The sequence below is a fragment of the Mirounga leonina genome, unplaced genomic scaffold, assembly GCF_011800145.1.
Source record: "Mirounga leonina isolate KUSES-001 unplaced genomic scaffold, KU_Mleo_1.0 Mir_170, whole genome shotgun sequence".
Classification (NCBI taxonomy): Eukaryota; Metazoa; Chordata; class Mammalia; order Carnivora; family Phocidae; genus Mirounga; species Mirounga leonina.
In genome coordinates this window covers 1,014,958-1,028,003 of record NW_023270433.1, presented here as the reverse complement: position 1 = coordinate 1,028,003, position 13,046 = coordinate 1,014,958, and the positions used below count along the sequence as shown (strand labels likewise).

General features: G+C 62.0%; 2 protein-coding genes across 2 annotated transcripts; both read right to left on the bottom strand.

The window, feature by feature from the left end:
* Positions 1 to 2,911: 2,911 nt before the first annotated feature.
* Positions 2,912 to 5,906, bottom strand: LCN8 (lipocalin 8). Its single transcript, XM_035016556.1, has 7 exons — positions 5,823 to 5,906; positions 4,766 to 4,896; positions 4,231 to 4,301; positions 3,797 to 3,901; positions 3,619 to 3,708; positions 3,496 to 3,521; positions 2,912 to 3,070 (listed from the first exon to the last, which is right to left on the bottom strand). Exons 1-7 carry the CDS (start codon positions 5,904 to 5,906, stop codon positions 2,912 to 2,914), a joined length of 666 nt encoding a protein of 221 aa, XP_034872447.1.
* Positions 5,907 to 8,164: 2,258 nt separating this feature from the next.
* LCN15 (lipocalin 15) lies at positions 8,165 to 13,046 on the bottom strand. Its single transcript, XM_035015428.1, has 7 exons — positions 11,984 to 13,046; positions 11,512 to 11,651; positions 11,366 to 11,436; positions 11,026 to 11,136; positions 10,057 to 10,158; positions 9,720 to 9,786; positions 8,165 to 8,287 (listed from the first exon to the last, which is right to left on the bottom strand). The coding sequence occupies exons 1-6, from the start codon at positions 12,083 to 12,085 to the stop codon at positions 9,752 to 9,754; spliced, it is 561 nt and encodes a 186-aa protein (XP_034871319.1). The 5' UTR covers positions 12,086 to 13,046; the 3' UTR covers positions 8,165 to 8,287; positions 9,720 to 9,751.

The following is a 13,046-nucleotide window of genomic DNA, read 5'->3' as shown; positions in this document are numbered from 1 at the left end:
TTCTCCCAGGGTTGGGAAGGCATGGGGAAAGGGGGGATCTCTCTGCTGAAAAGGTTCAACACCATTCTGTCCCAGTGAGAAGCAAAGCTGAGTGCACCTGGCCCTCAGAACTTGGTTCCTCAGTACTGTTCTCTACAAAAAGGAACCAGGCTCCTTGGAGAGACTATTCCAAGGTTGAGTCACAGGAAGCGTAAGAGGAACTTGGGTTGATTCTGGTCCCAGAGAGTAAACATGTGTTTGAGGAATCAGAGGAACGTGTCAAAAATACTCAGGGGCCATCCTGAAGGAGCCCCCACTGGACAAATCTGCACGGGTTTGCGTATCAAGATAAAAGACCGCAATACGTGATAATTTATGGAAGGAAGGAGGGCTGCCCAAGTCCGTACTGACAGACAAGACACACGTGGAGGAGAAGCGAAGACTCGAGGTCCCCGGAGGATGCTGGCCAGCTGCACTGAGCCACGCTCTCCCAGTTTCCCAGCCCTCCTGAGCTCCCTGCGGACCTGCGTGGGCATCACTCACGATGTCCCTCAGCCTGAGGACCATGCTAACATTTACTTTTTGTACTGCACATGTGCTAGGGACGAACTCTCTGCACTTCGATCTGTGTAAACATAGCTTCATTTCCTGCAATTCCGAGTCATTTGGGAGATGTGCCTCCGCGCCTGGCCTCTGCTGCTGAAGGGCCCTTTCCCCCAGCTCCGTTCACCTAGTCTGCAAACCGCGGGAGTGCCTCACCTCGCAATGTCCCTGGGAGTGGCGCACCTGTCCCGCATAGGCTTCCCTGAGCCTCAGGGGTGAGTTTCGTAGAGTTGGGCATATTTTGGCCTCTATTTCTTCAAATATTTTTCGGCCCATTTTCTCTGCCTTCTCTTGCTGGGACGAGTCTACATGCCCGACCTCGCCCCCGCCCCAGTCATTCTCTGCTCTGCTCCTTGGCTCCGATGATCTGTGTTGATTTGTCCAGTTCCCGGCCACCTGCCGTCTGCTAAGCCCGTCCAGGAAAGCCCGGGGCCCGGCGACCCCGAGTGGCATCGGTGTTCCGGCCTGGCTCTCCACACAGTCTCCAGCTCCAAGGGCCCATCTCTTCCCACGTTAGTTCTCTGTGCATTAGCTGATTGTTTAATTCTGCCATCTCAGAACGAGCTAGCTCCCGGAGCCTGCCTTCCTTTTGTCCTTGAACTTACTTATGAGAGCAGCGCTGGGCCAGTGTGTTCGAAACCCCTTCTGGGGACCTCCTCCTAGTCTCCCACCCCCCTTGTTTCCTCGAGCGTCCAGCGGCCTGTGTGCTCACACTGCCTTGCAGAGGCCCTGGATGCCCTTGTCGTCCTCTGAGTGGTGTGGGCTTTTGTCGGGGACGGTACTGCATCCCCAGAAATGCTACTGTTGCTGTAGTCACCACTGCGGCTGTGTCTGGAGCTGGGGCCTCTTAGGCGGTGACGGTGACGGGGTGCGGGGGGCTCGTGCCGGTGGGACCGCATCTGCTAGGACTGGCGCCCTTCTAAGAGGCAGGGAGCCCCAGCGATGTCTCCCGGTGCGCGGAGTGGAGGCCACAGGCAGGCACCGTGGGAAGCCCACCAGCTCCAGGCCAGGAAGCGGGGTCTCACCAGAGACCAACCCTGTCAGCACCCTGACCTAGGGCGTCCAGCTTCAGAAGTGTGAGAAATAAACCCCCGATGTCCCAGGGCCACCTGCAGCCCGCCGTACTCTGTGACGGCTGCCCGAGCTGATGGAGATGACTCCGTCACCTTGCAGGCAGGTCACCTTGCACTCCTTGCAAGCTTTGGCTGGACAGCTCCGTGGAAAATCCAAATTGTCCCCAGGCACCCCTAATCTGTCAGAATGCAGCTTCCAAACATCCCCCCTGTGGGTCTTTTGGGAACTTGGCTCAGGAATCAGTCCGGCAAGTCCCAGGCAGGCCCCATCCTCGGGGCAGGCCTCGCTCCTGGCTGGATGGCTGAGTGTCACTGGGGTTTCTCTGCTCTGGCCGGGCCGGTGCCCGCCAGTCCCCCAGCACTGCTGGACCTCGGGGACCCCTCTCCTGCCTCACCCATGGGGCAGCTGCTCCCCAGAAGCCTTGGTCGTCCCGGGCTGTGCTCAGAACCATGGAGCTGACACCCGCCCCAATTTCCCTGCCCTGACCAGGCCACCCGGGATGCCCTCCAGTCTCAGCCCCAGGTGATGGAAGAAAATGTGGTGATCAGACAGTCAGTGCTGATCATGGAGTGACAGAGTTCATGATGGGGACCCAGACACTGAAGAGGTTGGACCACCCATGCAAGGTGGGTGGGAGGAGGCGAGCAGGGCGACAGAACAGCCATGACTGGAGGGCCCTGGCCACAATGCCCATGGGATTTGACTTTGGGGCAGTAGGGAGCCATGGAAGAATGTAAGCAGAAATGCAGCATGGTCCCCTTTCATCTGAGAGATCTAACCTGCTGCTCTGCTCAAGGGCAGCAGGCCTGGGGCCGCTCAGGCTCTCGGGGAGCAGGGCGGTAGCCTGAGGATGACTGGGGCCCACACACATGGGCAGCCTGGCCTGTGGGCCCTGAGCAGGGCAGGACTGGGCATGACCCTCGGGTGGGAAGGAGGGAGAGGACCCTGCCATCCTGCATCCGAGCTGTGCGGTCCCCGGGCCCCACAGGGAAGGAAACACAGACCAGACCGGAAGCCAGCCTGGCCAGTGGCGTCCCCCCAGCTCAGCCCTCTCTGGGCAGAGGTCCAGCCAGGGATGGGATCTGAATGGCTCCCGCTCACCAGCGATGCTCGTGGTGTACACAGACCACCAGAGTTAGGTTTGCTGTCACTGTCAGGACAGTCATGGAAAACACACCCCACGGCCCCAGCCGTCACCCCTCAGGCCCCGCTCCCCCAAGAAAGACACTCGGGGCAGTGGGTTTGTCAGTGGGGTTTATTCGGAGAAGGTACCAGCAGCGCCCTGGGGCCAGGAGAGGCCGGGGGTGGGGGCGGAGGCTCGGAGCATCTTGGCCTGGGCACAGGCATCCTCTAGATCAGCTCCTGAGACACAGAAGGGCAGGGCCTCAGGGCGCTGCCTGACCTCCAAAGGCCCCTGGGGGCAGTGGTTAAGGCCACGGGTGGGGGCCCGTGTCCTAGCTGCATGACTGTGAGCAAAAAGCCTCCCTGGGCCTCAGTTTCTCTACCTGCAAGGCAGGGTCACAGTCCCCAGCTCTCGGGGCTGTGCTGAGACAGAGGGGATCATGCAGGGGATGGGCTAGCACCGTGTGGGACACGGGGAACCCGAGACGGTGCCCACAGGGCTTGTGTCCCCACCCTGCTGGCCAGAAAGGCAGGACGAGGGCCCAGCCTCCTCCCGTCCCTCCCCCAGCCCTGTCTTCGAGGCCCCAGCCTCCGGGGTCCCCCTCTGGCAGCCTGGCGTCCACACCCTGGAGGCCCAGGATGCAGAGTGATTCAGGGTCCCTGTCAGGTCGGAAGACTCAGCTTGGGGGACTCAGCGCAGCCCAGGGCAAGGCTCACCTCCTTCAGGAGCTTCGCGCATCTCCCTGTGGGACAGGGGTGGTGTGAGGTGCCGCAGGACTGGGCCTATTCCCACCCTCAGGGTCCCCAGCCCAGCGCCCACCCAGAAGGTCTGGGGCTCACCATGCCGGGCCACCAGGTAAAGCCCCATGTCTGCTGTCATCTCCCGGAATCTCCAGAAGCCTGGCCCATACTCGTCCTCCAGGCTCCGAGCTGTGGGGGGCACAGGGGGCTGGGCTGGGCGGGGCTGTCCCCAGGAGGGCAGCAGCAGGCCCCCCCCCCCACCCCAGGGTGCACTTACTGAAATACTTGAGCACATGGTAGTCCTTGCCTTGCCAGTGGAGGGACAGCCTCAAAATGGCAAACTGTTCATAGTCCGTGTCTATCACGTGGATCTCCCTGTGGCCTGGCGGCAGGTGGGAGTGGGGAGACTGCAGACATGCCGACAGGTACCACGCAGTTTGGGAGACCTCCGAGGTGGGGTGTGGGGTCTGACACCATCCTCTCCCCACCCAGCGCCCAGACCTGCCCTTCATGCTAGGCACGGGGGGAGGGGGATGGGTAGAGCAGCCCTTGAAGGATGATCCACTTGTGTTAAGAGAATGGGAGCATCTGGGGCATGAGGAGAAGTGCAGGGAACAGCATGGGGAACAGCACAGGAAAAATAGCAAGGCCAGTGCAGCTGGTATGCAGAGCCAGGGGGTTGAAACTGTAGCAACAGGCAAGGGTTCTTACCAGGAAAAATGAATGTCCCCGAAACATCTATTTCTGAGCTCACTATTTTTTCTGTCTCACAACTTCCTGAGCTGAAAGGCAGCAACGTGCTCATCAAGGAAATGCCAGCCTGCATTCTTTCTGCCGGGCACATCCCAGGGGGTGCAGAGAGGGGAATGTATCCTCAGAAAGGGCTCCAGCAGTGTGTCTGTACCCAGGAGAGCCTGGGCCACGATGAGGACGGTGGAGGTGCAGAGCGGGGGCCTCCAGAGAGCCCCGTGCCCAATTTTCTTTCTTATAACTCAATGGGGCTTTATCAAAACTCTACGCTTATTTTTGGGAGAATTGAAGGTCTGGGGCAGATCTACATGTGGCAGCTCCAGCAGCCTGGGGGGGGTTGGTGCTGGGGGTGGGGGCCAAGGTCTTGGGTTTTGGACACAGGGAGGATTGACACGGTTCAGGCCCCACAGCTGCAGCTGGTGCAGCCGGGCTGCTTCCAGGCACTCGGCCTCACGTGCCTGTTCCTACCGGCGCTCCCGGGGGAGGGACCCCTCACCTGTTATATGCAGCCTTCACAATCAGCTCATGTCCACTCAAGGTCAGGAACAAGGCTTCCAGCCTCTTTGGGGTCTTCAGTGCCAGGTTTTGGCTGGAGGCCACACCAACTTCCCGCCAGAATCCTACAATCTAGAGAGAGAAGCCGGAGCCCCATCCGATGTGGCAGACCCACCCAGGGCCCCCAAGCAGTGTGCCGGGGGTCCCTGAAAGGTCAGCAAGTCTTTGTGGCAAAGCAGCGGTCACCATCCTTCTGAGGAACCCCTCCAGCCCATCAGACAGCAGTGCGCCGTCCTTGGGGCCAGGATGCCAGGGGCAGCGGTGGTTGGGGCCCCAGAGAGGAGGCAGCGGCCAGCAGCCCTTGTCACCCACGGGAGGATACAGCTTCGCCCCCACACTGGGAGCTGGGGTAGGGAACTCCCGCCTTCCGAAATCCACCCACAGCCCAGAACTTCCATCTGAAACCTGGAAACCAATTGTTTTGCAAGAGAAAAGAATACATGTCCCCAGTACGTGTCATCCCTGAGCCTTCTGACGTGCTCCCAGCTCGGCTGCCAATGCAGACCTATGAAGGACCTGGGGCCCCAGACGAGCTCCCCACACTGGGAAAGCGTCCTCTGGTCACCACACTGCAGCACCCTGGGAGCTGGTACAGCAGGGCTGCTCCCAGGCACTTGGCCTGTTCCTACCGGAGCTCCCGGGGGATGGACCCCAATGATCCAGGAGCAGGAGGTGGCCACGCTGAGCCCCGGTCCCTGGAGACCCTGGAGGACCAGGCTACTTGCCCACAGGAGACCCTCAGGGAGAGCTCTGGCCCTGCCGGGCCCTGGGCACTTGCTCTCACACCCCCTCTCAAGGACAGGGGTGACCGGCCAGGCTGGGCTCAGAGCCTCAGCCACCTGCTCTGTCCAGGCTGAACTGGGTGGGTCCTGGGGCCCCTGATGTAGCTGTTCTGGCACTGGCTGGGGGTTGGAGGGACCGGGGGGGTGGTGGCTGGAGTGGCTGGACACTCAGGCCCCTCCCTGCCCCGGCCTCCCCACGCAAGACAGAAAAGCCACCTTCTGCAGATCCAGGTCCTGTATGGCTGTGCCCCCCTGCACCATGACGACGCCCAGGATGGCACTCAGCATCCCAGCCTCCATCGCTGCTCTCCGCGCCTCTGCTCCCCCAGCACCTGGGTTTATACCGGAGGAGTGTTGCGCAAGAACCTGGGAATGTCATCAGTACACGTGGCCGAGGCCGCTCAGCGAAATGGCTTTCTGCAGGCACGCCATGGGGGCCCAGTGACACCCAGCCGCTGGGGTGGGGTCAGCCTGCACGAATGCAGTGGTGCCACCACCGACCTGGGCCTGGGATGACAGTGGACCCGCAGTGGGGCCGCTGGGGGCCCTGAGAGGAGGAGGACGAGGCCCCCCACCACCGTGGGGCGGCTGGGGACCACAGCTCCAAGCCCGTCGGAGCTGACAGATGGGTACGGCGCACCCAGGCCCCCAGGCGCAGAGCTCCTTCCTCACAGGGCACGGGCGGTTTTCAGGCTCTTTCTCATCAGTCTTGGGACAGGTGAAGAAAGGCTCCGAGGCTCTGGTATGGCTGGCTGAGGCAGCACTGAGCTGAGGGGGCACAAGAATGAGGGGTCTCCTCTCCCTGGGGAGGCCCCCGCGGGGAGGCGAAGCTTGGAAGCAGCATGGGAGAGGCACAGAGGCCCCTGGGAGACCGAGGTGGGGGCCACATCTCGGGGACCTCTGCACACACTGGGGAGCCACCTTCCTGTGGCCCGTGTCCCCATCCACCGTGACCATACCCAGCCCCGCCCCCAGGCCAGGCCCCATGCCCGACCTCCCCTGGACTCACTCAGGCTTCCCACACAGCCAGGTACGACCCACAGCCCAGAAGGCCGGCCTGAGAGAGGCCCTGTCTTGCTGACCCACCGACCCAATGAACACAGCCAGCACATGAGTCAGGGTGGTGGGAGGCCAGAGCCGGCTCTTCCCCAGCTGGGCCCCCCCCCATCGACAGATTTTATCCCGACCATGAGCACGGCAAGAGGAGCTGGGCTTCCGGGACAGCAGCCCCCTCCCGGCAAGCTGTGAGCCTTGGTTTCCCATCTGTTATGGCCACAAAGCAGGGGGACAGGTGCCATGTGGCCAGGAGGGGTCCGAGGGTGCCCAGAGCAGCTCCTGCCCAGATCAGCATCCCGGGTCTTGACCAGTAAGAGGCAACCTTCCCAGCCTCAGGGCCAGAAAAGTGCACCCTGGAACGGCTCCAGGCTTGGTCAGCTAAAGGGGAGCTCCCCCCACAAGGGGGACTGGCCACCTCGGATCCTGGATGCTGCACTGCCCTCCCACAAAGGCTGTCAGTTTAGGGTCAGGCACGGGGGGGAAGGTCAGGCCAGGACAGGGAGGCCCAGAGCTGGCCAGCCCGCCAGAGGCCGAGGGGGCCACCACACAGCAAGAACAGCAGGGGCCCCCCAAGGAAGCTGAGGACTGGCTGGTCTGGGACCCAGGCTGGTCCCAGCCTGGGCTGATGAGAGAGGGCCCCCCCAGGGATGTGCTTGGCCAGGCAGCAGAGGGAGGACAGGAAGCATGGGGGACAATGTCTCTGGGTGACGAGGACAGACGCCCCTCATCTGATCTGGCTGATTGCCTCCGGCGCCAGCCCTGGGAAGGCTGCAGGACACCCGTGAGCAATGAAGCAGGACCCCCACTACCTTCCTGCCCCAACCCACGCCCGGCCCTTTGAAGTGTGTGCGCTGGACATAACCTGGACATGCAGAGCTCCTATCAGGAGAAGAACAGCAGTGGCCAGCAGCCCCCAGGGAGGGCTCTCTTCCCCACCAACATCTCATAGAGGGTCCGCAGGGAGCCCAGGCCCTGGAGCCTGACCACTGGGCCTGAACCTCAGCCTGGCCCCTTGCTGGGCAAGTCACCAACTTCTCTATGCCTCAGTTTCCCGAATAAGGAACGCAGCAAGCTCACTGTGTGTGTCCAGGGGTCCACTGTGGAGCATGTGACATGCCAAAGGTCAAGGTCACCCCAGCAGCAGGAGGGAACACCCCCATGACCCTGCTCTGAAGCCCCCATGTTGCTGTGCCCCCAGCTCCTGCAGCCAGGGGTCTGTGCATGCCCAGCGGAGCCCCAGCAGCAAGGCTGGTCTTCACAGGGCACCCTGGCTCCCCGAAGGTGTGCAAACCCATGGGGGCCAGGGCAATGGCATTAGACACCGCCCACGGGTACAGCCCCTCACGGGTGCCACGCTGGACTGGAGCCTCCTGTCCCCTCAAGCCAGGAGGTGCCCAGTGGTCAGTGTCTCCTGCAGGCCCACTTCCCTGCCTCAGTTTCCCCAGGAGTCCTGGATCAAGACAGGACTCCCCAAGGGCCTCTGCAAAGAAGTGAGGGGCCTCTAGACTGCAGAATATGTTTATTGCGTGGAAGAGGGAGGTCCGGGCATGAAGAAAAGGGGGTGACCCAGGAGGATGGTGGGTCCAGACAACTCGGGACGACAAGGTCTGCTGGTCCAGCTCACCCTGCCAGACAGGAAAGGCACGGTCACTCCATGCACCCACTCTCAACAAACACTCCTCAGAGCCTCTAGCTGCCCCCATCCACAGCAGGTGCCCCCCCAGGCACACCAGAGGCCACTAAAGCACAGCAAAACCCCCAGACTCAGCACCTGAGAGGGGGTCAACTTGGGGCGCTTCACCCTGAAAGTTGGGGCGGAGCACGCAGCGAGAAGCTGGGGCTCATACTCTCCGAAGGTAGAACCTTCCAGAGGGTGATCTGACACATCCCTACCCCCCTCCTCCCACCAAAGACAACCGCCTGTGTGGTGCAGACAGGGCCAGGAGGCTGGCAGCATCTTCTAGACCCATGAGAAGTCTAAACAGCCCAAACACCCCACTGGGTGAATAGCCAGCACAGCCAGGGAGAGCAGGATGCCAGGCGGGATGCCAGGTGGGGTGCCGGGAGGGGTGCTGGGAGGGGTGGTGGGAGGGGTGCCGGGCACGCTCCCTGCAGGGTGAGGAAGGAGCCCCACCACACAAACACAGGCCTGCCAGGAGGGTCCACAGGGCTGCCTCTGACACTTCTGTTATTTATTGTTTTATGTGGGTTCCCAAACTATTCACTGTGAACTCAGCAAGAGGCTGGACAGTTTCCTGGCACGTACTCAGGGGGAAGGTGTCCCCAAGAGCCCACCCGTTTCCATGTCCCAAGGGCTCCCGGGGACCCAGCCCTGTGACAGCAGTGATCCGCAAGGTGGCAATTCCCACCTCATGGGACCCTCTGGGGGAGACCAAGTACCCAGACAGTTCCAAGGCCCAGCAACCCAGGGGGTGAGTCAGAGGCTATGGGACACACAGCATACTGGATTGACAGCATCCCCCAAAATTCATGTCCACCCAGGTCTTCAGAACAGGACCTTACTTGAAGACAGGGTCTTTGTGGATGTGACCAGTTAAGGATGGAGATGAGACCGTCATGGATGTAGGGTGGGCCCAGCCCCTGTGACCGGTGCCCTCGTAAGAAGAGGGACATTTGAACACACGCAGAGGGAGGACAGCCGTGTGACAATCGAGGCAGAGGTAGCAGGGGTGGGTCTACAAGCCAAGGGACGCCGAGGACCGCCAGCACCAGCAGAAGCTGGGAGAGGCCGAGATTCTGCCCTAGAGCTTCCAGAAGGAACCAGCCCGGCCCACTCCTTGACTTGGGCCTCTGGCCCCCAGAACTGTGGGGAGTACACTTCTGTCATATGTGGTAATTTGTTAAGGCAGCCCTAGGAAATCAGAGGAGGCTTCCTGGAAGAGGTAGCATGTAAGCTGAGGCCTGAATCGTGAAAGTGGACGGCCAGGCACCTGGGTGGAGGGTGTGGGGAGTGGGATCGCGGGAGGCAGGGTGCACGGCAGCCAGGGCAGAGGCCCTGGGGAACAGGACGGAGGAGTCACCCTGCCTCCCTCCTACCTGGGAAGGGCCGAGGTGGGTCTCCGCAGGTGTCAGGGAGCCTCCTTGTCCCCAGAGGAGCACATATCTGTGGGAAGGAAGATAGTCCTTGCGAGGCTGAACCGGCCGGGACGCCCACAGCTTCGGGCAGCCCGACCCCTGGGTGCCTTGGGCCCCCAAACAGCCCCACCCACTGAAAGACTCTCCCTTCCTGGTGGCCCAAAACCTCTTCCTTAGTGTGTGTCAGGGGAAAGCGGTGGCTGTGGGCAGCAGCGGCTGGAGGGCCTGTCAACCCACCCTCACAAGAGATGCCACCTCGTCTGGCTCACTCCCAGGAGTCGGGAAGGGGCCTGTGTACCTGACTTGGGCAGCATGACCATCATGTCGTCCGGGAGCCCCACGGTGGGGTAGAAGTCCCGGAAGATCTTCACAGCTTGGGGACTTGCTTCCTGGGTCCGGCCTGGGGCAGAGGAGGGCCCCTGTGAGCTCTGGGGCTCTCAGAGGTGAGGGGAGGGGGGCGGAGGTCTCCTGTGGCTCTCAGAGGGGAGGGGAGGGGGGCGGAGTTCTCCTGGGGCTCACAGAGGTGAGGGGAGGGGGGCAGAGGTCTCCTATGGCTCTCAGAGGGGAGGGGAGGGGTGGCGGAGGTCTCCTGGGGCCCACAGAGGTGAGGGGAGGGGGGCGGAGGTGTCCTGGCCTCAGGGCTCTTCCTTGAGAGTTGACAGCAGGTCTACCCCCCAAGATTGGGCAGGTAGTGCACTGCACAAAGGTGTCTGCTTCACTGGGGGATCAATGGGGACTGGAAGCCACCCAGAAGGGTGTCCTTTCCTAATTCACAGGAGGTATCTGGGAGCCTGGGATGGCCTGGCTCTTCCCCAGGGCCATGTTCCCCGGGGCCCCCACCCCTCAGGCCAAAACCAGTGTCCAGCCTTCACCCCAACCTCCGTACCATGGGGAGCCCCTGGCTCGCTCTGTCAAAGCCCTCAGAAATTAAAGCAAAATAGGACCTCAGCCCCCACTTAGGCTCTCAGGCAGTGGGTCCCCACCCTCAGGAGGCCAGAGAGCTGCATGGGCTTCAGCCAGAGTGCCCGGCCCTCAGAGGGCCCTCAAGCCGACTGCTACCATCCGAAGAGCTGGGGGGTCCTGTCACCCCTGTCTGGTCCTTCTTGGCTTGAAGTTGGGGGTGATTGATGTGGGGAGGCAGGTCCTGAGGGGTGGGGCTGGGGGGAGACAGAGAAGGTGGGGAGGGGCCGGGGTGGGAGGAGAGGGCCAGGTGGGCAGTGACCAGTGGGGGCCCGAGTAGGGAGGGCGGGCAGCTGGGCGCCCTCACTGTAGAGCTGCACCATGGTGCTGAGCGCTCCCTCCAGCTCCTTGTAGATACAGACCACGGCGAAGGAGCTATAGTCTGTGTCCACGATGCGCACGTCCAGGTAGCCCAGGGCTGCAGAGGAGGGGGCCACCCAGCCATGGAGAAGTGTACAGGGCCCAGACACTGACCCCCACCCACACTGTCCTCTGCTTCGGGGCTCAAGGGAAGGGCAGAAGGTGGAGGGAAGGAGGGGAGGGGCAGGAGATGGTGATGGGGGTGGTCCCAGGTAAAAGGACAGTCCACGTCATCCCATGGAGAAGCTGTGTCAGGGGTCCCGGAAGGCAGGTGGAGCAGGACCTACCTGGGACTCTGAAGTGGCCCTCAGAGCCCACCCTCAGGTACTCAGCATCCACCTGGTGACAGCCATCAGCCCTGGGGGTGCACAGCCCGGGACTCACTCTCAGCTGCTGGCCCAGCCTACCCCCACCCCCAGCCCATCACACTCACCGAGGGAACTCCATGTGGACACTGAGGTTGCCCCCCACCATGGCCTTGATGGCCCTGGTGGACATCAGCAGGTGGTCCTTCTTGCCCAGGAAGACCTTGCAGTCGGAGACCATGGAGGCCACGTACCAGAGGCCTGAGAACTGCAAAGCAGCTCGGTGGCTGGCTTTGCCCTGGGACCAGGGCACAAAGCCACATGGCCACACAGGCTTGTCTGGAACCACACGGCCGGGGGTTTCTGTGCCCATCTCTTGCCCTGAGCCCCTGTTCTGCCACCTACCTGGGTGGGTTGCATGACCTCGGTTCCCCCAACCGTAAAATGGGTCAGTAATTACCCCCACAGGGTTGTTTCAGGATTAAATGGAGAGAGGGTCCAAGGGTCCGAGGACGGTGCACTGTTATCCCATGGTGCTAGCATTTCCATGGGGCTCAGGTCCCACGCCCACCTGCGACACAGCACAGCGGCCTCTGTTACCTTCTTAGCATCAAAATCGGGCTGCACCAGGACCTCAGCCCAAGCCACGGACACCCAGAGCAGCACCAGGACCTGGCCCAGCAGGATGCACTTCATCACCATGCCTGCTCTCCAGCCCCTGGCACCTGAATCCGAGCCCCAGGAGGCCAGGCTTTATAGCCCAGCCCACCAGCTGGGCTCCGCCGAGGAGCAGTCAGGCAGCAGAAGGCATGTGGCTCTGGAAATTCAGCCCTCTTTGTCCATTGTCCCGCACAATCACCCAAGATCCCCCACCAGCCCCAGGGGTCATTTCCTGGAGGGCTCCAGAGAGGCAGGCTCTCACCTCTCACCTCTCCCGATCCAGACCTGCCAGCCAGTCACCTAGGACCAAGGAGAGACCTCATCTTGGCCTCCATCCACCTCCAGACTGCTGGGGCTGGGGACCCAGAGTGCTTGGGGGTGCTCTAGCCAGCAGGCCCCTACTCAGGTTCTGGGCCCCCAAAGTCCTCACTCACTCCCCCCCGACAGGAGTGGAGTCACCACTGGCCAGCCCAGCCATGACCGAGGGGACATCAGAGGCCGGGGTGCCCCTCACTCTGGACCCCACCGCCCCCTCCGCAGCCACCAACTGAGCCTCCAGCGGGCCCGTCTGGAGGGCGGAGCTGAGCCGCCACTTAGGGTGGATTATGGCGTCACAACCACCTTATCAACGGTTGCATAAGTGTGCAGCCCCGAGTGTCGCCAGGGAGGCGCCACGGGCTGGTGGGGGTCACTGGCAAGGCCTCCCGAGTGACCTCTCGTGTGCACGCAGACAGAGCAACAGAGACTCCACTGGAGGACCACCTGGTGGCCTCTGATCAGGGGCGTGTGCTGCTAAGTGCTCCAGAGTGGAAGGGCCTACAGGGCCAGAGAAAGACCCACGTCCCCCAGCAGGGAAGGAGGGGAGAAGCAGAGGGTTTCTGAGTGCCGCCTGCTCTGGGTTTCAGGGGATCCCAGCTCTGGCCAGGTCCCAGAGTCACTGGGACTTGAAAATATTTACAGAACATGCATCTGATAAAAGACTTAAATCCTGAATCTGTAAAGA

Bases quoted from the DNA above. Each gene is read 5' to 3' on its own strand.
- LCN8 (XM_035016556.1), bottom strand. From the start codon at position 5,906: ATGGAGGCTGGGATGCTGAGTGCCATCCTGGGCGTCGTCATGGTGCAG. The intron at 4,302-4,765 runs GTGAGGGGTCCC...GCTGCCTTTCAG, and splicing joins GTGAAGGCTGCATATAACAG to CTCAGGAAGTTGTGAGACAG. The intron at 3,709-3,796 runs GTAAGTGCACCC...TGCCCCCCACAG, and splicing joins CCATGTGCTCAAGTATTTCA to CTCGGAGCCTGGAGGACGAG.
- LCN15 (XM_035015428.1), bottom strand. From the start codon at position 12,085: ATGGTGATGAAGTGCATCCTGCTGGGCCAGGTCCTGGTGCTGCTCTGG. The intron at 11,437-11,511 runs GTGAGTGTGATG...GTGCACCCCCAG, and splicing joins GTCCACATGGAGTTCCCTCG to GGCTGATGGCTGTCACCAGG. The intron at 10,159-11,025 runs GTGAGGGCGCCC...CCTCTGCCCCAG, and splicing joins CACCATGGTGCAGCTCTACA to GCCGGACCCAGGAAGCAAGT.